At 36.5% G+C, this 27,784-nt stretch overlaps 3 protein-coding genes across 3 annotated transcripts; 2 read left to right on the forward strand and 1 right to left on the reverse strand.

The window, feature by feature from the left end:
• Window positions 1-10,961: 10,961 nt before the first annotated feature.
• On the forward strand, window positions 10,962-14,398 carry LOC130726284 (protein MAIN-LIKE 1-like). The gene is made up of 4 exons (XM_057577530.1): window positions 10,962-11,256; window positions 11,975-13,007; window positions 13,092-13,852; window positions 13,945-14,398. The coding sequence occupies exons 2-4, from the start codon at window positions 11,984-11,986 to the stop codon at window positions 14,284-14,286; spliced, it is 2,127 nt and encodes a 708-aa protein (XP_057433513.1). The 5' UTR covers window positions 10,962-11,256; window positions 11,975-11,983; the 3' UTR covers window positions 14,287-14,398.
• Window positions 14,399-15,440: 1,042 nt separating this feature from the next.
• LOC130732714 (uncharacterized) lies at window positions 15,441-16,034 on the reverse strand. Its single transcript, XM_057584709.1, has 2 exons — window positions 15,821-16,034; window positions 15,441-15,715 (listed from the first exon to the last, which is right to left on the reverse strand). Exons 1-2 carry the CDS (start codon window positions 15,968-15,970, stop codon window positions 15,530-15,532), a joined length of 336 nt encoding a protein of 111 aa, XP_057440692.1. The 5' UTR covers window positions 15,971-16,034; the 3' UTR covers window positions 15,441-15,529.
• A 2,404-nt stretch (window positions 16,035-18,438) lies between these two features.
• Window positions 18,439-25,451, forward strand: LOC130730946 (serine/threonine-protein kinase haspin homolog). The gene is made up of 15 exons (XM_057583101.1): window positions 18,439-18,646; window positions 18,752-18,844; window positions 19,168-19,264; window positions 19,970-20,559; window positions 21,336-21,459; window positions 21,641-21,750; window positions 22,145-22,256; window positions 22,616-22,708; window positions 22,793-22,854; window positions 22,942-23,075; window positions 23,160-23,230; window positions 23,307-23,359; window positions 23,976-24,042; window positions 24,433-25,015; window positions 25,317-25,451. Exons 1-14 carry the CDS (start codon window positions 18,459-18,461, stop codon window positions 24,562-24,564), a joined length of 1,926 nt encoding a protein of 641 aa, XP_057439084.1. The 5' UTR covers window positions 18,439-18,458; the 3' UTR covers window positions 24,565-25,015; window positions 25,317-25,451.
• The last annotated feature ends 2,333 nt before the right edge of the window (window positions 25,452-27,784 follow it).

The raw sequence follows: 27,784 nt of genomic DNA on the forward strand, positions 1-27,784 counted from the left end.
TTTTTTGTGTGCTTTCATTAATTTGATTTGATGATGATGAATGAGCTGTGAATTTACTACTATATGTATCAGCTTGAGCCCGTTGCCCATTTATGTGGTCTAAACATTACTTTGTATTAGTATTATACTTTTGTATGGACCCATGTATAAAAGGAAAATTGTAATTTTGTCACGAGTGATTATTATTTCTCAATCAAATGAAACTAGGATAATCACCCTTATTTGTCTTAATAATTGTGATCATAATAAAAATAGTAACCGTGATGAAAAATATTTTCTTAAGATTTTCGGTTCAGAGCAATGTTAAACAGTTAAAATATATGACAGAATGAAGTTCGAACAAGCAAGATATTTAAAAGTAATCATAGATATCATGAAAATAAATAGAGAGGAGAAAAAGAGAAACGAACTTTGTTACATGACGAAAACATCTTAACATTGGTCGTGTGATTTTAATGTCATATTACTAGTGCAAAATAACATTTTGATTTAGTTAATTACATGTTTACTCCCTTAGAGCATCTCCAATGCTAGTTCTTAGTTCTTAGCACTATTTATGTGGGTCCGTATTGCCACATGTGCTTAAGCAACTCTTTGCAGATTTTGCTCCAACCATGAGTTCTTAGTTCTTAGTTCTTAGCACTATTCATCCGGTCCCACAATACCATTATATTAATATTTTTTATTTCTATATAATTTTGATTTGAATTTAAATGTTAACTCAATACTTAAATTAAATGAATGAGAGAGAAAAAATTAATTGTTTATGCTAATAACTCAAAAAGTAAAACTCCTTATATAAGAACCTAGTTCTTATTTTTAAGAACTAAGAACTCCACGTCAGCACCTCAGTGGTTAAGAACTCAGTTCTTAGTTCTTAACTAAAAAATAAGAACTAAAAACCTTGCATTGGAGATGCTCTTATAACTTTTTTTGAACGTTACTCCCTTATAACTGAGAAAACCCTAGTACAGTGTGGATGAAAATCAAATAAAAAAATACCAACAGTCATGGAACTATTTGGTAAACAATTGAGTCACTTAAGTATTTAATATTTAATTGTATGTATAAAAATATTCTATTAAAAGAGATAAAATTCACTTTAATAATCTTTGCATATTAAAAGGCTTGATTTCCAATGATCAATTGGGCTAATGCTCAACAATTGTGGCATGCACAATTGTGATTGATTGGCGTGATAAATATTTATCCACTTTAAAAGCCATAATGGATAAAGAAAATGATACTAACTGAATATAATTATAATTTAATATGTCTATAATTAACTAGCTAAAGATTTTCACTCAACTTTTTTATAGATTGGAAACTAAAAACAACAAGAAAGTAAAAGAAAGAAGGCCTAGTCATTCTCTAGCATGTGAATGACCTATTTTAGAAGAGTTCATCACGTTTTCAAACTCAATTTATTAGTTAACCTCATTCTAGCAAGTACATCTCCGGGTTTGTTTCACTCCATTAGAACATGTTGGAAGGTAAGGTCTCACTCTTGTTGGATCAACACTTGCGCTTCTGCTATGTAGAACGCACAAGCATGAAGGTTGAGTGAATCTTGACTTATAAGACTGTTTACCACGTTCAAGTAGTCAATCTCACAAACAATTTTCTGCGCACCGGAACGTCACGCCCAAGAGAGATCGTGGATAACAGCCAAAATCTTGGCTAGATAAACATCTTCAATTCTCTCAAAATTAGAAAACGAATTATCTAAGCTCCATGATGATCGCGCAACAAGCTGCCACAACGACAAACATCTATTAAAACTATCACCCGTGTCCAGTTTAACCCAACACACAAGAGGTGCATGCCAAGTTCATATTTCTTTTTATAGAAAATACATATTATTTTTTAAAGATCATTTATAAAATAAGAGTTTTTCTATTCTATACAAGAGCGAATAATTTTTCTCATAAATCTCTTTAAATTAATTTACAATTTTCACCGGAAATATCAACAAGAGGATTACAACTTGAGCTTGAATCTCCTCTAACTATTCATTAAGAAATTAAAAAGGCTTACTAAAATGGTTTAGAAAAATAAGAGAAGAGAGAAAGCATGAGTGGGAATGGGTTCCCCACATTCACTAATCTCTTGAATTCACAAAATTTAAGTCATAAGATTAAGATCAGTCGACTCATATTCTTCATTAAAGTCTGATAGTAGAGATACATACAATTTAAGTTGTCCGAGAACGACAAAAATTCATTTACTATGTGAATTTAGGGAATTATCAAACTTCACCAATCCAAATTCAATACACGATATCAAGCTTATAACCATGACTTAATCTATGTTAAGAGTATCTCAATCCCTGGTTCTTAGAGGTTGGTTTTTAGGTTAAGAACTAAAAACTAAGTTCTTAGGATCTATTTGATTGTAGTTTTCAGTTTTTAAAACAATTTTGATAAAAAAAAAAGTTTAAAAACAGTTCTCAGAAGAAGAAAACAGTTTGAATGACATGTTTTCCAAGATTTAGAAAATTGATACCTGAAAACAAAAAACAGAAACTGAAAACATCTTTTATCTGTTTTGAAAATGAGAATTGTTTTCAAAAACAGTTTTTAAAAACATGTCGTATCAAACAGGTTTTCAAAACTATTTAAAAAACTGCAAACAAACAAGCCCTTAAGCATTAGAGTTCTTAGTTCTTAAAACTAAGAATCAGGTCTTGTATAAGCAAATTTGCTTTATGAATTCTTAGCATACACAAATATTTTTTTCTCTTATTCAAATTGTTTTATTGCTTTATGAGTTTTGCTTTATTGTTTTATGGAAATAAAAATATATATAAATAATGCGGTGTTGTAAGACCAGATAAATAATGCTAAAAACTCAAAGTTAAGAAAGTCATGATTGAAATAAAATTTACGTATATCAGCTGCTTATGAGTTGCTTAGAGTTTATGTGACACTTCAGACCCACATAAATAGTGCTAAGAACCAAAAGTAAAGATGTTAGAAATGAAAATGCTCTAACAAACTGAATTAGCTAAATAACAACCCTAACCGGTTCTAACAACTTAATTACTAACTTGCACAAAAGTGACTTAGAAAGTTTATAAATAAGCGAAAAGCAGAAGCTTGGAAACCCAAAAAAAAAAAGAAATCACAGATTGAAAAATCAAGGAACAAGCTTTGTATCTCCTCAACCTCCCATGTCCATATTAAATTATTAATCATCAAGTACTTCAGCCCCACAGTCAATGCAACACCTTGCGAGCATGGCCAGTCTAGATTTCTTCCTAGAAGTGTGGCAACAGAGGATGACTATAATGGTCACAATATTCCAACTGCAATTGCAATTATATATTTCCCAAACCTTGAGACCCAAAACTATAGTAGCTAGTAGTTTTATTGGATGTTTCAAGCATTAAGATTAGAACTCATTTCCTACAAAACATGCAATATAAACAGAGATAAGCACTTCATTCATATAAATGCACATGTTCATCAAACACTTGTGCATTACACAAATTGGGAAAACAGGACACACAACATGAAGCAATGTGAAAACTGACAACAGAATACTTGTTTTACAACAAGTGCACATTCTTATGCATGCTTTCATTGGTGAAAAAAAAAATACCGACGTCTTGATTTGTTAGAAGTCTCGTAGGAACGGGTAAAATCCCGATCAAGTTTAGTACGGCTAGGTTAGGAAAAGGTAAAAAAAAAAAAAACAAGTTAAATTGGTAGAAGTTTTCTCATAGCCATTAATTGAAAAGAAAATATAACTTAATTATAGAGGAAAATAACTAGATTTTTTATAGGCAAATGTTAGTGGTTAATAATGTTAGTAAATTAGTCCTCCTTTTACTCAAAAAAAAAAAAATAGTCCTCCTTAAAGTTCGAATCTTGGACCCTTCACCATTTACCCTCTCAAACCCTTATGTCCCATAACTCTTACCACTTTAGCAAACATTCGGGGACGGAAAATAACTAGACTAATTAATTAGGATCAGAATTACTGAATATCTGAACTAAATATCTATGAAATAACAACAATTAACTGAATCAAATAACTCAGATATTGTCTAGAAATAAAGTAACTAGATATAATTCTAAATTAATTAGATATTATATTAAGAAATTCAACTATATCTATTTGTGTTATATCTTATTGATTATTTTATGCTAATTTTGAACCCTATTGTTAGTTAATATTGTGAAAACAATATTGGTGAGTCCCCGGATCATAACTCAAGTGATAAGAGTTATGAAATATATAAATTGAAATAAGAATGTCCTAAGATCAGCAGTTTATGTACCCGCGGACGATTTGACTGATTCCGCCCCCGTCACGACATTTGCACATTTAGATGCTACTACTGTACTATCAAGAGATTAGCTGCCAATCTTTAAAGGGAGCAATTTAACTTTCGCGATATAAAAAAAATAGCATTGGTGAACAGGCTGTAAGTAGAAGAGTTTTATCGACGGAAACAAGCTCACAACTCGAACAATATAACAGTTGGCAAGATGACGATGTTTTTGACCCACAACGTGGACTTGACATGTAGGAAACAATGAAACTCGTATGTATGAATTTGACAATTCATTTGGTTATAAATATTTATTTAAGATATATTAGTTCATGAAATTAAAATTAAAATGTCATGTGTTTTGAAAATATTTTTGAATTTGAATTAAATGGTTGTGCAAAATCCAATTAATTTCCTCCAAATCAGAATTTTTTTTTAATTAATACATAGACCAGTCCCTGAGTGTAACATTGTTTACACTGACAGTGCATATCCATTATATACTCTTTTAATTTCTTGGTGTTGTTTCCTATATTTAAAAAGAAAAACTAGCCATTCATTAATAATAATAATATAAGTTTTTGTGGTAATTTTGTTAATATTATCTTTAAATTTTGACATATGCATGATGACTACAAACATTGCGTGCTTGCAAGTGTCACTCAAAAATAGCTATGCAAATAGCATTACCTATTACAGGGGCCACGTTTATGATATATCTGAGAAATCATTGCTGGCAGTCTGGTATTATTGGTCTATCTTATTTCCAGCACCTGACATCCGTTCTATACATAATGTCTTTGGGACCACACTTTCTGGATGGTTAGACCAATTATCCTCAACTCAAAAATGCATTTTTCTAGTCAGAAATATCCTCATTTTCCTGGGATTATTTCTTCCAATAGAGTTTTCTCATATATACAATACATGAACCAAATATATCTAATGCTACAGTCAATCATTCACTAATACTACCTAGCATCCATATTTGATTTATACACTTAAAATTTTCAAAACCATATTTCCCTGCAAAAGTTACTAAAAATAGTTTCTCTCATGATCAATTTTCATCTAATGTGAAAATCTATCAAATTCCTAAACACACATAAAGAGCATTTTACTGATTCAATCACTCTCATAAGAGCTTAGTGAAACATGTTAATTACTATAGGCTTATAAACTTTACTCTAAAGTCTAAATCTATGAGATTATTATGATTAGTAAGGATAGTTAGATATGCAGATAATGCAGATATCCAACATACACCACATTTTTTTCTATCTCTTTAATAATTATCACACATATTACTTCTTCTTTTTTCTTTTCTTTTCATACTCTAGGTATCTGTTGAATGTCTGCGCTGACTATATGAATATTTGCATATATCATTTTCCTATTACAATATCGTTTTCCTATTTTAATAGCTTGTGTTAGAAGAAAACTTGCACTTTATAACATGATGATCCATCAATTTTCCCCTACGAAGAAAAAGAAGAGTTAGTCAATTATTAAGTCCGTGAGGGGCTGCATGCCTTCTCTCTCTTTTATGGGCAGATACATTGACTGGTGCCCAAAGTTCAATTTAATAATGAAAGGCACAGACTTATATATGCTCCCCAATACCTCAAGTCCCAAGTTAGGCATAAGGGTAGCCATGACGACCTAAGAAACCGTTGCACTACATGAAGACAACATACATTATATTATTGGTGTGAATAATAGACGACCAAGGAAGAAACCTTAACTTTTTGTTCAATAGTGCCTGGCCCAATTCAATGTAGAGAAAGTGGTTATATATAGGGAAAATCTAGTAGGTGGAAATGTGTGGATGCTACAAATTAATTAAAGGGGGCACCGATCAAAATGGTTAATTCAATTATATATCTGTTTCTGAGCCTTGTGAACTGATTATTAAACAGTTGATGTATATGTTTGGTTGAAATTAAAGTTGCAAGAAGGTCTTGAATTCTTTCACGCGTGCAGTTGATGTATATGCTAATTGCCGATCGAACTAAACATCTCAATCACAAATCATGCTTAGCTTTACTTGCAAGAGGAGTGCATACGCTGACTACTATTCTCAAATTTTTTATATTTGTTTTTGTAAGGAATAAGGATTTTGAATAAAAATCCTTTTAAAGAGTTCATAAGCTTAATGACAAACAACAACCAATGTGAAGTTGAAGTAATTAACTTTTTTTTATACCTAAATTTGACATATTTAACTACCTTCAACAAGTGAAAAGAGTTCATTGATTAGCGGGTGTTTGTTTCTGAGTCAAACCCACTTGTGTTAACTTTGAATGCAATTTTTTAACCTATAAAAAAAATTCAAAATGTGACACTTTATTCCATAAGTTTATTTTATTTTTTGAAATTTTCCATAAAATTAATTGTATATACCTTTTTTATTTACATCTTTGAACAAATTACTTCTAAAATGATCAACAACAACCACAAATTACATCTTTAAACCAATGTCTCCTTTTTTTTGTTGCATATTTAGTATCCATCTGATATTATTCACCTTCAAAATGAGTTTCTGTTGAGAGATTTTTCTACACTGATACTACTTTCAAAATCATCAAGATTCAATTGTAGTATAGCATAGGGTTTTTATCGTCCTCAGGGAATTGGAAATACAACGCCGTTCTTTAGCTAAATTACTTAAGCAACGAGTTCAAGAAGCGTTTGGTTGATTGTTTTGAGAAAAGTTGTGGACATAAAACAGTAATAAAAACGGGTTTAAAAACAGATTGAGAAAGCTGTTGGGATTGGGGTTCACACATCAACTCTCATATATCCTATAATTCAACACATACAACCTATTCTATCCTTGACTTCATCACATCAGTTCTTATCTATCTCATTAATTTCTTACATGAGCAGATTAACGATTCACTTCTCTAATTATCGATGTCTCGCATAACTAACGAAGCAAAACGTAATGAGTTCAGATGTTAAGCGACTAATAAACCTAACCCTATGTCTAGCAATCAGGTAAATTAGATGATACAACCTAAATCTAATTCAAATATGTAGCTTTCACTCACATATCAAATCTCAAATCATGTTCTAGTTGATCAAGCTAAAACAAGCATAAAAATCAAGATCATATCATTGAAATCAAGAGATAAACTAGATTCATATGAAAGAGAACTAAGATGGATACATTTAAGTCAAGTATTACACCCAAACCCAACAAAGAAACTTAGCAACCCATATCCATGGATTGCTTACAAAGCTTACAAGAGGAAACTAAGGTGAAAGCGGTGACCCGTGCCGTCCTCGGTGTGTCTCCAGCACGATGGATGGTGGATCAAAGCTCCCAAAGTTCCTTTCCTTCTTCTCTATGCAATTTTCTCTCTAAGAGGTCCAAAATATGTCAAGAGATGATCAATTCTGATCTGGTCGAGCCTTTTATAAAACAGGGCAACAGTTTCGCTTAAGCTGATAAAGGTGTCGCTTAAGCGAGCAGGTTTCTTCACCTTCAGGTAAGGTCTTTGGCTTAAGCGAGACCAATTCTCGCTTAAGCCGAATTGTCTTCCAGAACCATTGCTACTGCCATGTAATTTTGGCTTAAGCGAGGAAACATTTGGCTTAAGCGGACTTCAATATTTTTAGCCCTTTTGATCTTCAAATGGTTGGATCTTCTTGACTTTTCTCCTACAATAAAAACTAAAGAGTCTAAATGATAAAACTAACATATCTTACATTTATCTATATAAAAACTATCTACTTACTAAATTAACCTTATTGAGGGATAATTTGAAAGATAACATACACATTTAGAACATATAAGTGCCGAAATTAATATAGAAAATCAGGTAAATTTGGCACTTATCAGTTTCATAAAGTTATTAATTTTAACCGATATGCTGAACAAGTGTGATAAAATAGGTTTGACTCATCAGATCAACCCATTTAGCATGCCAAATGAGGCGTACTGGGTTGGAGCTTCTAACCCACCAACTCACTTTGGCCCATCCCAAGTACGGAGTACCCCACCAAGGTAACTTGTTAGTAGATGTAAGTTGGATCGAGAGTTAATTAAACAGCTAACGGTAACTTACTTGTATGACATTTTTTTGAAATTTACTTATATGACATTGTGACATTAAAATATTTCATAACATATTATATTTACAAAAAAAGTTCATTTAAATATTTATGACAATTCTCGAAAAACTTTACCTAATTACCATAAATCGTAGAACCTATCATTGTAAATACCTTGGACTATGTTACTTTTCCGTATTCATATTTTTTGGTACGTCATTGCTTAAGCATCGATTTGAACACTCACCCTATTGAGAAATCAAAATTAAATTCGGAATTTGAGGTTAGTTGTGAAGATTAGCACAAGTATAAGGAAAAGAAAAAGAAATTAAAGAAGTAAATTAGGGTAATGGGTAGTATAGATTAGTACTTAGTACTATAAGTTGAAAATGACACCTTTAACGAATCTGATTTGAGCTATACTTTATTGCTGAATCTCAGGCAAATAGCACTATAGTTGTTACCGGCAGGACGCAACTAGTTTTTGGATTGCACTGTGCGCTAAATATATAGAATTTTCTCTATCATACTCATATCTCAGACAATGTGTACTTTATTGCGTGAGTGATCAAATCACATGAATCATAAACCGCAAACGGTGGTGCTTGAATTGCTCCCTTTAGGAAGCTTCATGATGTATGGTCCATTTTGGGTTTTTGGCATATATGTATCCACAACCAAGTCAATTGCATGCCTAGGTAGACTAATGCTTTGGGGCCTTTCTAATTAATCATGGACTCATAGGCATTAGAAGATTAATGCAGCATTATCCAAAGTACCAGCATTATATACGGTAGGTGATTGAATCTAAATTGTCCCCATGACATGAAATGATGCAGATTTGTCTTTGATTCATGATTAATACAACCCCCTAATCCGGATTTCACACCACAATTCAATGAAATGCAATTCATTGACGCCGACGCTGGGTGTGAGAGGGACAGTTTAGGTTCCATTTTTGTTTTTTCCACCTTTAATGGGAGAATTTGAGTAAACAGAAGCTGAACTCATTAAATTCTTGCAGGAATTGATAGATAGCTCAACTTATTTTTAGTCCTTCTGCCAAATTATAGTTGGGCCCAAATCCATTTCCACTTATATCTTGCACATTCATAATTGCAATTTGCATGGCCTACTTCACTTAATTATAATATCAACAATTCAACATAATCCTCACTTCTCAGAGATGCTGGATTGTCCCCTGTTGGTGCCGCTGAAACCGTTCTTGGGCTTTCCCGATAGCGGACTGTTTGCAACTACGGCAGAGCTGAGTGAGTTGTGTTTGGGGAGCGTTGGTTAAAACTGAAGATTGAAGCTTCTCCGCTCAGAAGGCAATCAGACTCTTTGGTAAATTGGGGTTTAGGGGCTTTTGAATGGCCCTTAGGGTTTTTACATCATGTTTTATGCTGAATGTTTCAGCTTTATGTTTGAGTGTGCATGCTTCTTGTACTTAAATTGCTCATGTTTTGCATTGCGTTATCACTCGTTGAGATTTATTCTCGCATGTTGCCCCTTGGATTATGAATGAACTATGAACATTTGACAAAAAAAAAACATAATCCATTAGTTAAAAAGCCTGTATTATTTTTTTTGAACAAATACAAAAACAACTCCCATTAATTCTTGTTATTTTTTGATAGGCCCCATTAATTCTTGTGATCCCTTCCACCAGGGTTGAATTTCACAAAGTAAAAGCATATCCATTCATATTTATATGCTCAAAAGTATAACAATTGTAAGTGACTAAATCTTACTTAGCATTATGAACAGAGAAATTTAAGCACAAATAATATGATTAAGCAAAGAAACTAGTCAGTTTAATCACAATTAATATGACCAAATCTTAATTGTCATCCCTTTCCCAATATATTTTTGGTCATGAACAATGTATTACCGCAGTCAGCAGATGTAAGACTTGTTTTTCGCTCCACAATGAGCGCTCACTAAGCAGTAGAAGACTGACCAATGAATATTTTCCATTATTAAGCACTAGAAATCGAATTCACTAACCACTTACTTAAGGAACAAAATGTTAAACCATTACGTCAATCCGGTCGGTTATCTATAACTTACTAAAGCTAGAGGGAATTGGCCACTGTTCATAAGAGAAAACCCACAAGAGCCGGGTCACGGGTCGGGTTTGGGTCGGTTTTTCCGGTACCTACACAGAAGATCCGAAACATGGTAGCTACCAGGTACGGACTATCTCTGCTGCAGATTACAAATCTTCTGTAATCTTCACCTCTTCCCCATTTGCCCCCCCTTTCTCATCTTCTTTCTCTCTCAAATGCTTATTATGGCAGCTATAAAAACCCAAACCGTGATCAGCCATTGGCACCACTTGAGACATCGACTAATCCCTCTGATAGTCTTCTGGAAATACCTCTCAATCTCTTTTTTTCCCAACAAAGAGAGAGATGATTACCGGTAGCAGATCCATCTACGCGTTGAGAGAGAGGCGACGTCGGCTCTGTCCCTCAACCTGGAGCCACCGCCAGCATACGAGCGAGCACCGGTTCCGATCAGCCAAGCTCAGCGACCGAAACACCACAGCCAAACACTCATCTGGGAGATCGGAGGAGAGAGTGGGTCTGAGAGTGAAAGCTTACGGAATTTGGGTTTAACACCCCACCCATTAGGCCCCCCGCCCCACCTTGGGGGGCGAAATTACCAGAAAACCAGTTGATTAAAAACGGTAAATGATTACCCGACTCTATAACGGGTAATCATTTACCGATCGTGTTTAAAACATATAAACACGACAGTTTGGGTTTTGAAACCCATTATTTCAAAACCCAAATTTCCCTCCCTCAATCGCATCCTCTCTCAAAGCTCGGTTCCACCACTTCAATCATCTCAAGGTCGGTTCTAATCATCATCAAAGCTCCCACAAAGACCCATTCCATTACATTCAAAAGGTAAGTTTTGATTTCAATGATTTTCACATTTGAAGTTTGAATTAGGTCAATGGTTGAACACTAGGGTAGTTGATTGATGATTAGAGGTAGGTTTTGTTGTGTTTTGTTGCCTGAAATTCCATGAAACGAGTACGGGCACGAGTGGGGTGCATTTGGGTCTGTTTCTGGGTTTACTGTAATATCGGAAAATCAATTTCCGATATGATAATGGAAAATGATTTTCCGATATGGTAATGGAAAATGATTTTCCGATATGACAGTATGACAGTGCAGACTTCCAAAATTTATTTCCAATATTTAACCATGGCATGTATTTAGCTTCCAGGATTACTTTGCTGATTTGTTGAGAATTGGAAAAGATCAAGATAGATTTGATGTGTTGTGATTAGGAAAGTTGTTTATTGTTTATTGTTTATTGGAAAAGATTAAGCGCTCAAATCATATGCTTCATGTGTTGTAATTAGGAAAGTTGTTTATTGTTTTTGTTTGCTTGTGATGATGGTTGCTTGACCTTAACACAGCTAGAAATTTAATTTAATCACATTCACATGCAAACTAACAACTAATTCTCTATATTTTCCTTTTGCTATGGTTAGTTGCTAAACGATTGATTGGAAATTTCCTGATTAAGTTAAAAAATGACTCAAATGATATGCTCATATGTGAAAATGCTTTACTTATTATGACAAGTATTGTTAAATTTGTTTGTTTTGCACAGATAGCGAGAATGAAGGGCGGGAGGAAGAGGTCACGACATGCTTCTACTAGTGAGGATCCAGCGGATCGACACGAGCGCTTGCATGCTTCTACCAGGCGCGGCGACCATATTGCAGCCACTCAGGCGGTAGAGGCTTCAGCTCCGTCTCCATCCCCATCTGCTACTCCGGTCGAGGCTCCGTTAGCTACCCCGGCTCCATCTGCTACTCCGGTCGGGGCTCCGTCAGCTACCCCCGCTCCGTCTGCTACTAGGGCTCCGGCTGAGCTGGACCCTGCTCCGTTGTCTCCGATGGCTGAGTTACCTCGTCAGGAGACATCTTCTTCTGAGCCTAGTGGCGAGGAGTCTTCTTCTTCTTCTGAGCTTAGTGGTGAGGAGGAGGAGCCTCTTATTCTGCAGGAGGAGATTGATGCTGCTGATGTTATGCCAGATGTGGTGCCAGAGGGCGGTGCAGAGGGCGGTGCGGATGACGACCTCATCCAGAGGGTGGCACCGTTTCCCGGGGGGCCTGAGGATCTGTCGCTTCTTGCGCATTATCCTGACCACAAGGCTCCTTGGACGTGGCAGGCACTTCTTCGCACAGACCCGCGGTACGTGGACCGTCGGACATTGAGGGTGGCCACTGTTGGGGGGAAGGTATGGAACCTCCCCTGTGATGGCGATTCAGAGGCCCACACATATGTGCGACAGCTGCTGCAGCAGACGGGTTTGTATCACCTGCCTTGGTGCGGGTTACCGGAGACAGACCCAGCTGTCGTACTGGCCCTTGTTGAGAGATGGCATGAGGAGACGAGTAGCTTCCACATGCCGTTCGGGGAGATGACTATCACCCTGGACGATGTGTCTGCTCTTCTCCATCTTCCCACAGGGTCGAGGTTCTACACTCCAGGCAGAGGGGAGCGAGACGAGGTTGCAGCGCTCTGCGCCCAGCTCCTGGGAGGATCTGTTGCTGCTTATCTGGCTGAGTTTGAGGCGGCGGGTGGCCAGAACATTCGGTTCATTACTCTGAAGACCATGTACACGTCTGCTATGGATGGTATGTCTCAATAATTACTTTATTAAGTTGTATTTATTTTTAGAGTATTATTAATAACTGTTAACTTAATTCATTTCATTGTAGGGGGACGCTATGAGGATGCTGCTAGGATCTGGCTGGTGAACCAGCTTGGTGCCACCCTCTTTGCCAGCAAGAGTGGTGGTTACCACACTACTGTCTACTGGATCGGGATGCTTGAGGACCTCGGTCGCGTGTCGGAGTACGCGTGGGGTGCGATTGCGCTGGCTTCGTTGTACGAACAGCTGAGTCGTGCATCCCGCAGGAAGACAGCGCAGATCGGTGGGTTCACCTCCCTCGTGTTGTCATGGGCGTATGAGTACATATCCAGCAGCGTCATTATCAGGACGGAGGTCCCCGGCTACACACAGGACCAGCCTAGGGCGCAACGGTGGTCCACGTCTCGGATCGCGCATTCCGGACTCGATGAGAGACGAGTCATGCTCGATGAGCTTACAGTGGATGATATCACATGGACCCCTTTTGAGGACCATCGAGATGTTCGACCGCGGGATCCCAGGGCCCTCTATTCCGTCTACATCCGGACACCTTACGGCCGGTCTGTGAGCCGACATCTACCAGAGCGGGTTATGCGCCAGTTTGGCTTCATACAGGACATCCCTCGACACCCCTCTGAGATCCAGACGACGGGGTCCCTTGCTGAGACCACAGATGCTGCCTATGCTGAGTTTGAGCCGCACCTCCGCCCTCAGGGGATACCTGCTACATATCCGGGAGAGGCGGTGGAGGGTTACATGAGGTGGTATAGCAGAGTGTCACATGTGTTCATCATCCCTGAGGATAGGAGGGAGGAGCTTAGTGCCGTGGTAAGTTTGGATTCTAAACTTGTATATTATTTTTATTCATTCAATTGTGATTTTTGTTAATGAAATTATTTTTGTATATTATTTTTATGCAGTCTGCCATACGTAGGGGTGTGGAGTTGTTGGAGCAGTCCCTGGAGGTGCCAGGTGCTCTTGCTCCAGGGACACAACCCCGGATCCTCACGGAGAGGGCGCTCGATCTCTTTCGACGGAGTTCCTTCGTTGGTACCCAGGGAGTTGCCTTTTCTGCTATTCGAGGAGCCGCAGCTGCGGGAGGCAGAGCTCGTGGAGGCAGAGCTCGTGGAGGCAGACCCCGTGGAGGTGGAGGCGGAGCTCGTGGAGGCAGAGCTCGTGGAGAGGGTGATCTTGGAGAGGGTGTTCGTGGAGGTCGAGCTCGTGGACCCAGAGGTCGCAGGGGGCGGGGTCGGGGAGAGTGATTTTATTACACTTGTTATGTGGGATCCATTATTATGTATATGTTAGGACTTTTTATGTTATGTTATGACTCTTGCCTCGTTTTATTTACATGTGTTATATTTTTAGTCTTAATATTATGACTCTTATAATGAAAAAAACAGAAACAACGACAACATATAAATAATTCAAAGCATGTAGTAATCCATGACAATAAGTTAAACGGTTACACAACCAAATTAAACATAAGCAACACCGAAAACAAAATTATTCCTCTGTGATATCGATGAAGTCATGGGGTCCGCAATCTTTTGGGAATACCTTCACTAGGTTGGGCAATGTTATATTAAGATAACAAACAGTTCCTCTAGGTGCAAACACAGCAACCTGCATGTGAAATGTATACTTTAATTAAACCATGCTTAACTGTCCAAAAAATGAAGCAAGTTTCATGTTTAGGTTTCAGACCTTTTGGAGAACGAGAACAGATCCAACAGTTATGTCATTCGCAAATTCACTGTGAGTAAATGCCTTGCGGTGGATGCTAGCATCAACAGCACCCGTGGGGTCCTAAATTTTTGAAATCGTTTGAGAAGTAAATTAGAACGGTTAGTCAAGGGGGACAAAAAGCAAGGCCTTACAAAAGCCTCACGATTTCCTGGGTCGGAATGAGTGGTGTGTTAGGGGTGGATCTACGGGCATACATGGCAGCCTGGATGGCGCCAGCCGGGCCAGGAATGAGAGGACGAGAGCTGCCAGAGTTGTTGCTTTGACCTTTGCAATGGCGGAGGAATGGATTTGGGTCTTGTTCCATCGTGTAGAAAGAGGAGTAATAAGAAGAGGCAAGACACAATAGACAGGAAGATGAGGAATGAAGAGTAAGAAGAAGAGGCAAGACACAACAGATATTTATAGCTCAGGCGTGCGGTCAAAACATTTAAGGTGTACTGGTGGATGGTAGAAGAGTGGTTGGGGCTGGTGGTTGAGAGTAATGTCAGGGTTGGTGGTGGAGGGTAATGAAAATGAAAATGACAAGAGTACATCAAATTAACATTACCAAAAGTACATCAAATTAACATTACCAAAAGTGCATCAAATTAACATTACCAAAAGTGCATCAAATTAACATTACCAAAAGTACACGCATGAACCTGCCAATCTATGATGATGTCTAGATTTTCATCATTAACAACAACCTGTGATAAGGGCCACATTCTACCAAATTACAGAGAGTTTACAAATTAATATTACACAATACAAGAACATTCAATCTGTGGTGATGTCCACATAGTCCGCATGACCACTAAAAGCACCAAGCCAAGCTTGGAATTGTGCATCATACATGCCTAAACGTGGACCATATAGGTTGCGCCAGTATTTGGAGGCAAGATCACTATGCCATTCCCACTGGGGAGCAATAGTCGGCATAGGATGTCCAGGAGTTAATTGGAGCTGCATTTTAGAGAATAACCATAAAATTAGATAACTTCCACATACAAAAATTAATCTACAAGCTAGTAGGCAACTAAAATATTAGTGTATTTGGTCAAAATATACCTGTACCCAGTGATTTATCACATGTCCAATAGCTATAACAGAATGCTCATCTCGTGGGCCGGCTCCTATCAGTGGAAAGTATGTGTTACAACCCATAGAGGATAAGGATACGAGAACCAATTGGTACTTTGTGGCAACAAGGTATCCCATCTCTGGCAGTTGAAACCATTTGTCAGGGGTGGCCGGGTCACCAATAGGAAGAGTGAGACGATTATGTAAGCCATAAACAATAACCGACCCTATAACGGTAAATCAATAACCGACCCTATAACGGTAAATCAAATTCCGGTATAATAACGGTAAATCATAATCCGATACATTAATGGCAATTCATTTACCGATTCGATTCACGATTCAGCAGCCTAAATTACCAACTTAACTAACTAAACTAACTACTTAAACTAACAACTAACTACTTAAACTAACTATAAATAAAGTACCAAAGCTAACACCACTTACCAGAAGTTAAAAGCTTTCCCTTGGTGGTGGTGGTGGTGGTGGTGGAAATGTGGAGATGGTGGTGGTGGTGGGAAGGTGAAATGTGAGGGAGGAGTGGAGTAATGGTAGAATAAGGTAGTTTGGGCGAGTTATGGGGGGCTGGTGGGGGGTTGTTGGAGGGAGGAGTAATGGTGGAGGGGTTGGTGGAGGGAGGAATAATGGTGAAAAGGTGATCAAACTGCCAGATTACCAATCGGTAAATGATATACTGATATCAATATAAGAATCGGTTAATGATTAACCGATATTGTTCTTCGTGTTCTGGGTAATGGGATAAAGGTGTTCATACTGAGGAACAATAACGGTAAATCATTTACCGATTGTTATTTTGACATCGGCAAATCATTTACCGATGGGTAGTTTTGGAATAAAAAAAAAATGCTGGGGCGCGTAGCCTAAAGGGTGGGGTGCCAAACCCAAATCCCAAAGCTTACTTGAAAGATGAAGATGTTGTACAGGTGTGTGAGATGTGCTACTGCCTGCTGTGTTGAGGAAGAGGAAGAGTGTTGAATAGCATAAAACCCTAATTCGGATTGAACGATTGAATAGCATTTTTTTTTGCTTTTTAGAAGACATTGCTGATTGAATACCATTTTTCTAATCCGTATACATAGCCTTTTTAGAAGACTTTTTTAATCCGTATACATTGCATTTTTTTTAACGATTGAATAGCATTTTTTTACTTAGTGGGCTGGTTAGCACCTTTGCCCAGCCTAAAACCACAATAGTGACAAAAAAGTGATTCATAGTAAAAATAAATAAATTAGATCAATAAAAAATTAGAAACTTATGTAAAATTATGTAGGTATCAATTTATGTCTACCAAAATAAAAAATGGATCAATAATCATATACTGTAAGTATTTTTTTGAACGTATATACTGTAAGTATTAATTTATGAAAAATTATTAATTTAACTATCATATTTTTTTTTATAGGATATGAGTATCTATTACTAATATTTCAACAATATATATTTGAATTTTTTTAACTATTTAATATATTATACTGGAAGTGCAACTGTTTTGTGTATGAGGTGAAAAGAGAGAAGTAAGAATTTGGGTTATATATGAAGTTTTAAAAGGGAACCCTAATTTAGATTTGGGCTATTGAGAATTTAAGCGAGACCACTCAATAATTGTTTATTTACTAATTGTTTTTTCTAATGTAATTACCATCATATAATTAAACATCTTTAAAAGAAAACATAACGATTTGAAACGAAAAAAATAATGCATTTTGGGGCTCTATATTTTTTTCCATCTCTTCTGGGACTACGTTTTATCATTTAAGAAAAACAATTTTTCATAAAAATTTATACTTTCAATATAAAATTATGATACATAGATATTAATATCTGATAGTTTTTTTTTACACTTGGAAAAATATTGTCCTCTTTTATTCAATACTACCTCATATATTGTGTATTTATTTTAAAATAATATTATATAATTTATAATGGTAATATCGATTAAACCGGAGTTCAATTATACGGTTGAACCAATGAACCTTAAATCGGTACCCTCACCGGTTTGATCACCGGCCCGATTCTGCTAACCTTGGTTGTTCCAACTAATTAATTTCTGCTACATAAAAAATTAGTTCATTGCACCAGTAATAAAATATATATTGTCTTAACTACATATCGTATAAAATCAAGTAGTGATAACATTGTTTTATTTCCTGTTTGTGTACTTAGTTTTGACTACCGAGATCTGGTTTTGCTTCTCTTTCGTACCTCTTTTGTCCGAATTTAAATATTAATTAAATCTATATCTAAATTTTACTGTTATAAATATTAATTAAATCTATATCTAAATTTTACTGTTATAAATATTAATTAAATAAATTGTAGTTGGAGCATTGTTTTAATTTTAAAGTTAAAAAATAATTAATATAAATATATGAGTAGTTGGGATCCGATAAATAATAATAAAATAATGAACCGTTGTTGGATTAAATTAATAGCACTTTTTTCAACGAAATTAATGATTTAGACCCCGTGCATCGCACGGGTATAATCACTAGTAATTTATAAATCATTGCATTTCAAATGCCTCTTTTAATAGTTTCAAAAAAAAAAAGCCTCTTTTAATTAACTTTTCCCGCTACTAAGCGATTCATAGAAACGAAGCAGAAGCATGAGCACGAGCACGAGCACGATGAAACCGGCCACAGGTTCCAACTCCAGAAAAATCCCTCCTCATGGCGCAGGGAATTCCGTTGATTTATGGTCACAGATCGTCGAACCTGAACCGCAACCGCCGCGCCAACAAATCGGCGTCGTTTACCGGAGAAAAAACCCTCGCAACGACCCATCCAACTTGCAGTAAACTCCATCTTCCTACCTATTTCACTATTTCATCTTCATCATCACCATCTTCATTTTTTAGGGGTTATGAAATTGCTTACATCTTCAATTTTTTGTTTCCAGAAGGGAATCTGATCCATGTCCTCCGCGTCCGATTCGGGTGAGTTTGGTCGACCCCAACAAGCGAGTCAGTTGGAATCGTTCTCTTTCCACCAGGTTTGCTCGCCATTTTCTTCAAGCTTTTTGAATTTCCACTAGCCTCCATGTATGAACACTAGCTAGAAGATGTTTGAACGCGCTTCGACAAGTGTATGAAATCAACATGCCAGCATTTTGTGTTCAAAATTGAAACTGGAAAGTTTGCAGATAGAAAATTCCCAATTATTTTGTTTCAATTACAATTTAATTGAGCAAATAAACCCTAGGAGTTTTTGCCTCTGTTTCTTCACTCTGTCATTAGAGAAATCTAGAGTTTTGTGCTTTATTTGTTACTTTCCACGAGTTATTAATTGCGGTTTCATCTAATTTTTGATTAATAGAGGGAGGACAAGTATAGCAGTTGGTGCTTGTATGGTTTACCAGCCTCAGATAAAGCAGGACAAAAGAAAAGGGAAACCTGGTATTCCCAAACCCAGAGTATGTTACATTTTTGCCTGCCAATTTTTGAAAACTAACTTTTTTATTCTGCTTTTCCCATTAATCTTCTATTGTTTCTCATGAAGTTGTGGATTACGGATTTCTTGTACTCCCTCCGTTTCAAAATTATTGTTGTTTATGTGTTTTTTTTCAAAACCATTGTTGTTTTACAATTTCAAAGCATTTAATCTCATATTCTTTCCTTCATGCTCTCATTTAATGTTATATCTCCCACTACCACCTTACATTTTCACCTATTACAATTCTCACCAATAAGTTAACCAATAATTATCATTCGTTTTAGTCAAATTATAACATGAATTAATGAACTCTTAAACTATGTGCATAACCTTAAACAATAATAGTTTTGAAACAGATAGAGTAATTTTGAAGAATAACATCATCGGTTGATATCTCAATAGGTGTGTTCTATATGGATTAAACTGTTTAGTGTATAAGATTACATACTATGAAAATAGTTAGTAAGATAACTAGAGAAACTGTAACTGAAAAGTGGAATTGTTATATTCAACCCAACTGAAACAGTGAACAAGGTGCCTTTATATCGACACAGATACAATAGCTTCTAGGAGAAGCTTTACTAACTAACTCTAGTTTACTATACCTAACTGTAGTTATCTTACTAATTATTTTCACAGTATGTACTCTTATATTGTGTTTTATCAGTCTATTTGGTATGTGTAGGGAAAGCTTGCTCAACCTCCGAATTTTGACAAGGAGAGATTATACTTTCAAGAGGTTGATGCTTTTGAGTTGCTGGAGGAGAGCCCCTCACCAAAGAAAGTTGGCACGTGGACAGTAGGCAATGTAATGGAAGAGGGCCCAATGCCATCTATATGCTCCAGATTAGAAAAATGGTTACAGTCCAGAAGATTAAATTACAGCTGCGGTCCCTCTAGCACACTATCTAAGATACTAGATACCCCAGCTACGGGTTCGGAAGCTATTCAGAATGTTGGCTTCAATTCTTCAGAGTTCAGAACAACAGAGCGAGTTGAGCTAAGCAATTCACAACTGCACACCATCAAAACTGGAGAAAATAGAAGTCTAATCAATGAAATTCTTATTGAGAATGACACTGATTTGGAAAAAGATGATATGATGCTGTTAGATCAAAATGGCCAAGGTTCTGAAGATATAGAAGCTGCGGTTAGGAAATTATCTCTGATCTCAACATCATGTTCAGTAGATGGTGACTATTTGAGTCCATTTTCTGCGCTATTAGCAATTTGTGGACAGTCTGCACCTTCAACATTACAAGAGGTTTTCTCTAGGTATTCATCTGTTCCTTATTTTCTAGTAACATGCTATCTTGGTTTATGGGAGACAATGGTTAGCATAAGTGTGTGCTTTGAGAGGCCCTGTTTCTACATCCTATACTACCCACTTCTATGGTTATGAGTTACCAAATACACTAAGGGTTCTTTTGGTGCTTGGTATGGTTATTATTAGTTTACAAGACAATGTGGTCTGTAATGAATTTAGAATGCAACATTAAGAGGTTGATTTGGTGTGTTGAACTACTCCATTCAAGACAATGTGTTGAAGTTTTTTCTTTCCTTATAATGCATTGCAGTTCTCTGATCACGCATTAGCTGCTTAACTGGAAATAGATTATGTTTTTTTCAATAAGATCACAACTCACAACAGAATTGTATCATAAATCTAAATCTATTTTTTTTTGTTTTTTCTGATTGTAGCTTGTGTGATCCAATAGCCGACCTCACTAAGTGGGATAAGGCTTTTGTTGTTGTTGTTGTTTTTTCTGATAGTAGCTTGTGCTAGGGATGATGCAAGGTTCATGGTATGTGAGAACTAAATTGTTTTGGTGGTATCATTTCCCCTCTGCGAATTTCAAAATTCATGCTCACAAAATTAAGTCACCTCAAATCTAGTTTACAAGAACTACTCCATTTTTAATGCAGAAGTTCCTTTGTTGTAACAACTAACAAATAGTGCCGCAATGACATTTTGAATTCTACCCAAAGGATTTTTTTAGTATGATTCTATGTCCTCATGTTCATAGGTAAACAATTTTTCTTTTTTCCAGTGGTTCAGAATCTATTGTTAAAATTGGTGAAGGGACATTTGGAGAAGCTTTCAAGGTTGGCAATTATGTCTGTAAAATTGTTCCTTTTGATGGGGACTTCAGAGTGAATGGGGAGATCCAAAAGGTAACTAGCATTTATATTGCATTGTTGTTTTCTCATGTAGTATTTTACCTGCTATGATCAGAATATTTGGTGAGCATCTTGATGGCTACCTTAAATTTAATTGAAACTGAATGGTGTGCTGTGTTCATTAATAAATTAATAGCATTGCTATGTTCATGAACTATGCGGCTTTATGTATCAGAGATCAGAAGAATTGCTGGAGGAGGTGCTTCTTTGCAAAACTCTAAATCATCTGAGAGGAAATAATGGAGATTCTTATAATCTATGCAGAACATTCATTGAATCCATAGAGTGAGTATCTGAATTAAACAGTTTTAAGGTGCTGGTGAAAAACATCCAAGGGAAAACAAAATTTTGATTACTAATCTTTCATCTAACCATAGCCTTAAAAGAAGAAACTTGTGGTACACCTCATCTGTTTTTGTAAACTGAGGATTGAATTGAATTTGAATTCAAATTAAGCTAAAAAAAAAACTAACCATAGCCTTTTTATCCTGCCACCTTCTGGTTCATACTTTTGGCCATTGTGGCATGGTAGAAAGTAGAAAAACAGATGATTAGCAGGCTCAGTACCTTCAGACCCTGGTTAAAATATTTATTCTGTTCTACAGTGAGGGAAATTTTCTACTCATTTTGTGGCCTGTGCTAGCTTCTAATCAATCTATGGTTCTGTCTTCTGTAATAGATTTAGAGTATGCCAAGGTCCTTATGATGAGACACTGATTCGTGCATGGGAAGATTGGGATTATAAGCATGGTTCAGAAAATGATCACCCAAAAGAGTTCCCAGATAAACAGGTATTGTGTTTTAACTTGTAGACTTTAAGTTTATTCCTAATTTAAATTTTCACACTGTTAGTTGCAGTATATATTGCACCAAATAGTAATGGTGCACCTGGGTTTTGAAGCTACTAGCCTCTTCAGTGAAACAAACACTTGGTGATATGTTTCACAAATAAAGGCTTGTTGTTAAAAAATGAATTGAAAATTTTAGATAAGTTGGAATGAGGAATTGAAGTTTTCCTCTTTGGTCACTAATTTAGTATATTTGTTACATCAAATGAGAAATCCATAATTCCATTATCAATTATGACTATCTCCCTGCATTTAAGGAAGTATTCTGTATGTTCAATATACTAACATTTAGTCACATTTAGTGTTATGTGGTGTTTGTACAAGAACATGGTGGCAAGGATCTTGAAAGTTTTGTGCTCCTGAATTTTGACGAGGCAAGGACTTTACTGGTCCAGGTATGTTCTACATGCTACATCTGTAGGGTGCTTGCCGCTTAATGAGTGGTTAATTAATATGTTAATTTCCGTCATAAAATCCAGGTTACCGCTGGGCTTGCCGTGGCTGAGTCTGGATATGAATTTGAACATCGAGATCTTCACTGGTGGGCAATCATGCAGTGATATTAAGCATCATATATGTAATCACAGCATTTGAATGTTTACTAATTTAATGATATCCAATTGCTCAGGGGAAATTTACTTGTTAGTCGAAGTGATTCTGTAACATCGTTGCAGTTCACTCTGGATGGCAGGAATATGTTAGTTAAAACATATGGATTGATGATATCTATTATTGACTTTACTTTATCAAGAATAAACACATGTGAGCGCTTGAAACTTTGCCTTTAATATGTTAGCATATCTTAAATTTATCACGTGTTATGAGTAACTTTTTCTATTCTCTCAGGTGATAGAATACTATACTTGGATCTTTCATCTGATCCTGACCTATTTAAAGGTCCAAAAGGGGACAAACAGGTGAGGATTGCTTACTTAGAGTCATATTTTGTTAGTTCCATCCAATTGTACTGATGATTCTAACCATCACAAGCAGTCAGAAACATATCGGAGGATGAAGGAGGTCACTGAAGATTGTTGGGAAGGAAGGTAAGACACTCAACTCAGTGGGGGATGTATCTAGTAGGAAATGCTTTTTATGTGGGTGAGGAGTGTATATCTTGATCATACAACCATACATGGATGGTGAAGGTTAAAAGTTATTTAATGGTCAATGTCATGTGACCTCATGTTTTAGTTTTGACTTATGACCATTCATGATTTAATCTGATCAGGATTTTCCCTTTTCACTCTCACATAAGAAAGTCTTTCTCATATGATAGATCCCCAAATGACTGTGTATATATATTAAGGCCAATTTTCACACCACTCGGAAAGGTAGAGCTTGAATACTTGACTAGAAGTATCACATTCTGTGTGTGTACACAGTGTCCATGCCAATGTATACATATATCACAAATGTGATGCATGTTCTAGATCCAGGATAAGTTCCTCTCAGGTCTTCCTTGTAGACCATAAATTCCCTTTGACATTCTGCCTATATGAAATTTGTCGCTGCACCAAATGATCATGTTACTCATGTGTATAAATTTGGTTCACTCTTGATATTAGAATAAGTCCTGGTATAGATGTTCCAATGTTCTTTATGCTGTGTAAGTGTGTTTTTAGTGAATTCCAGACACTAAAATTTTGTTGCTTTTTACAGCTATCCTAAAACAAATGTGTTATGGCTTGTCTACTTGGTAGACATACTGCTCTTGAAGAAATCATTTGTAAGTCTTATATCAATTTTTAACAACCACGTCCCAGTTTTGCTTATTTTTCATATATGGATATGGATTCTTGTAGAACTGCAATTTTTAGTTTTAGATATTACTCTCTAAGTCTTGCTCTATATACTTTGATGTTATAAGACTCTGCATTACTTGTTTTCAGGTTGTTAATAATGAAAAAATCAGTTATTATTATTATTGTTGAATATACTATGCATGTTGACTCTTGTGTTATATAACTTTTGTAAATACTCAAGTTGAACTCATTTTTCTTTGGATAGTGATACTATAGACTTAAATTAAGTGAACGATGGAAGTTATCTTTGCTAAGAACAGCAAATGAATTACCCGAAACAAGGCGGTATAGAATGAACAATTGCTGTTTTGCAGGAACGTACTTCAGACAACGAGAGAGATCTACGATCCTTGAAGAAACGTCTTAATAAGTATAATTCAGCCAAGGAAGCGCTTCTTGATCCCTTCTTCACTGACTTGTTCATTGAGTCTGACCCAAAGGCTTAACAAGCCAAAGCTCTGAAGAGTTGGTTGGGGAGTTGCTTTTCTGCTTGCTTGATGATATTTATTTTTTCTTTGTAATGTGTATATATGGATAGTTCCTAGGCGCGATCAGTTTTTTGATCATTTGCTCTTGTTACATCCATGGCAGAAGCTTTCTCCAATTATAAATATGATTTACACAATGAGAAATTTATTTTGAAGTGTTTGTTTGAGTGGGAATTTTAGGAGGGAAAATGAGGGTTTGGGAGTTTATTAGTAGAGGTAAATGGAATACAGAACTTTCAAAAACCCTCTAAAACCTTCATCTAATGCATTCTGAACTCCCCAAATTGGGAGCTTTAACTCTCTGCCTCATCTTCTCTCTTGATCTCAATGTTTCTGGTTCTGCTGCAAAAATTTATCATCAGCATTGAGGTTTGTGAAGAGCTTGAGAAAATCTCAATATCTCATTCAGGTATTTCAAGTTCCTGTCCTTTTGATTTTGTGTGTTTATTATAGTTAAATCTAATATTCAGTATGTCTCTGCTTTAAATTCTCCATTCAGGTCCTTCGTTCATGTTCAGCTTTAAATTGTTCAATAATCATGTAATCTGTTTTTCTTGTCGTTTTTGTTGTTTGCTTCGGTTTTAGCTGATTTTGTTTCGGATCACTAGCTTTGTTTTTCTTTAAGCTTTAGAACTCTAGGAGAGATTCTGCATAGCTGGGACTGAATGCTTGTTGCTCTTTTCCTTAATAAAATTGTCTCGTATTTTCAGATAGAAAATTCTGACCATCAGAAGTCATACAAGTGTCATATTTGCTGAAACCCATGTCATATGTAGAGCAGCATTCATTATATATTGAAAGTGTTGCTGTATGCCTGCATACAAATACATAAGCTTGGTAAAAACAGTGGAGGGCTGATCAATTTGAAAGACTGATATGATTCTTATATTTATTCTCATGTGATTATGCCTGTAATTAGGTTTTAGTCTTTATTTATACAATTACATGATTGACTAATAATAACACGAGCGACCTTTTCCCGAACAAAGTGGATATCGGGCTTGCGTCCTTCATGTTCCTTCCCGTCATTAGATTGCAGACATTTTTACGAAGGGTCTTCCTTGGATTCTTTTTGATGATTTTCCTTCCAGTCTCAGCATCGGTGAACCTCCCGCTTCGACTGTAGGGGTGTGATAGAATAAAATATTCTTATATTTATTCTTCTATAATTATGCCTGTAATTAGGCTTTAGCCTTTATTATTAGTCAACCATGTAATTATATAAAGGCTTAAATAAGTTTTTAGTCCCTAACCTTTACCAAATACTTGGTTTTCGTCCCTCGCCGGAGCAAAAGTGGGTTTTAGTCTCTAACCTTTGTCAAAATGTTTGGTTTTGTTCCCTCCGGAGCTCTTGACCAACGCCAGAGCTCCGGTTGCCCATGTGGTATGGCCACGTGGGATTAATGAGGCCAGGTGTTAATTTTTATTTTATTTAAAAAAAACTCATAATTAAAACCTTTAATCTCATCATTTAAATTAAATCTTTCACTTAAACCATCAAACTTAAATCTCAAATTAAATCTTCATCTTATCATCTTCAACACCATATCATCCTCAAACCCAGAAAACAAAATCCCAAACCCAGAATAAAATCCCAAACCCAGAAACACATTTAGCTATGCAAATCAGAGGCATAAACCCAGAAAAAAAACCCACATTTAAATACATCATCTTCTTAACAATTTATTAACACCATATGCAATGGTAGAATAAGCATAGAAGGAGACAAAGCTTCATTTAAACCCAGAAGGCTAAACAGTAAACATGCATAAGCATGTATAACCACAACACAGCAAAAGAATAAGAATGGTGCCAACAATCAAAAACAAAACAACCCCACCAAAATTACAACCCAACAATCATAACCCACCCCGAAACACTACAGAGCACACACAGCTAGATTCCGAGTGAGCCAAGTTGCCGGAGAAGACGGTGGTCGATCATCAAAATGATTTAGGGGTTTTGAAGCTGGCTTCAAGGGGATTCTAGTCGCGATGCCGGTTTCACCATTAGCTCATCCATCTCGCCGGATCTCGCTGATAAATAGGGGAGAAGTTAACAGTGGTGGCTCCTTTTTGTTGTCTTTCCTACGGTTGGTGGTGACAGCTTCACGGTCATGAAGAGAAGCCCGCGGTGATGCCGGTCGTGCTCGCGACTGCTGCACCTGTTGGCGGTGGCGGTGGCGGTGGTGTCGCGTGATGGTGGTCCCGTGGCTCTGGAGTTCGCTGAACAGAGGAGGAGGGCGACGATGGTTGCTGGAAATAGAGGAACTCGTTGTGATAGGGTGGTGGCTGTCGAGAGGAAGATGAAGGAGCGGTGGTGTTCAGGTGTTGCTTGGTTGAAGTAGAAGGAGAAAATGGTGATGGTGAGAAAGAGAGGTAACAGAGAGAACGTGTGAGAGAATGAATATATGCATTTAATTAGGTTAGTAAATTAAGTTTTAATTAGTTATGTTAATTTCCTTTTTTAATTTAAATGAAAAGAAAAAGAATTAACACATGACCTCATTAATCCCACGTGGCCATGTCACATGGGCAATCGGAGCTCCGGCGTTGACCAAGAGCTCCGGAGGGACTAAAACCAAACCTTTTGACAGAGGTTAGGGACTAAAGCCCACCTTTGCTCCGGCGAGAGACGAAAACCAAGCATTTAGTAAATGTTAGGGACCAAAAACTTATTTAAGCCTTATATAAATAAAGGTTTTCATCAATAATATCAAGGGAAAACATTTCCTTGAAGATCCACTATCATTATAGATGATCGTCAAGTACAGGGCTGAAGTTTTTTCTTTGTTCTAAAACTAAGTGGTTTTTGAAAGGACTAAACATAAGAATATCTACTCTCTTCATTTTGCTTTCTTAAAGGATTAAAGATATCATAATAATACTAGTTAGTTCATATACAGGAGGTCAATATATGAATACTAGTTTTTCTTTTGGGAAGACCCAACAAACAACATTGTCAATAGCATATATAGTACCCTTGTCGACAAACTGTCTTCTCGCTCCTGTTCTTCCTTTTCTTTTTCTTTTTTTAGATTCAGAATCAACCCTCTCTCTCTCTATTGCTTTGCTTTCGGTAGGAAACCTAGTCAGAAAGTATTAACTTTTGATTAATTTGAAAGGAGATCATCCAAGATCAATTGTTCCACGTGGGTTGTTGCCCCACTCAACCAGGT

The sequence above is a fragment of the Lotus japonicus genome, chromosome 1 (genome assembly GCF_012489685.1).
Source record: "Lotus japonicus ecotype B-129 chromosome 1, LjGifu_v1.2".
NCBI lineage: Eukaryota > Viridiplantae > Streptophyta > Magnoliopsida > Fabales > Fabaceae > Lotus > Lotus japonicus.

Excerpts from the sequence above, each read along its gene's own strand:
- LOC130726284 (XM_057577530.1), top strand. The coding sequence starts at position 11,984 with ATGAAGGGCGGGAGGAAGAGGTCACGACATGCTTCTACTAGTGAGGAT. Across the intron at positions 13,008-13,091 it reads GTACACGTCTGCTATGGATG|GGGGACGCTATGAGGATGCT; the intron begins GTATGTCTCAAT and ends ATTTCATTGTAG. Across the intron at positions 13,853-13,944 it reads GGGAGGAGCTTAGTGCCGTG|TCTGCCATACGTAGGGGTGT; the intron begins GTAAGTTTGGAT and ends ATTTTTATGCAG.
- LOC130732714 (XM_057584709.1), bottom strand. The coding sequence starts at position 15,970 with ATGGGATACCTTGTTGCCACAAAGTACCAATTGGTTCTCGTATCCTTA. Across the intron at positions 15,716-15,820 it reads TGATAAATCACTGGGTACAG|CTCCAATTAACTCCTGGACA; the intron begins GTATATTTTGAC and ends TCTAAAATGCAG.
- LOC130730946 (XM_057583101.1), top strand. The coding sequence starts at position 18,459 with ATGAGCACGAGCACGAGCACGATGAAACCGGCCACAGGTTCCAACTCC. Across the intron at positions 22,257-22,615 it reads AAGAGTTCCCAGATAAACAG|TGTTATGTGGTGTTTGTACA; the intron begins GTATTGTGTTTT and ends AGTCACATTTAG. Across the intron at positions 22,855-22,941 it reads GAACATCGAGATCTTCACTG|GGGAAATTTACTTGTTAGTC; the intron begins GTGGGCAATCAT and ends CCAATTGCTCAG.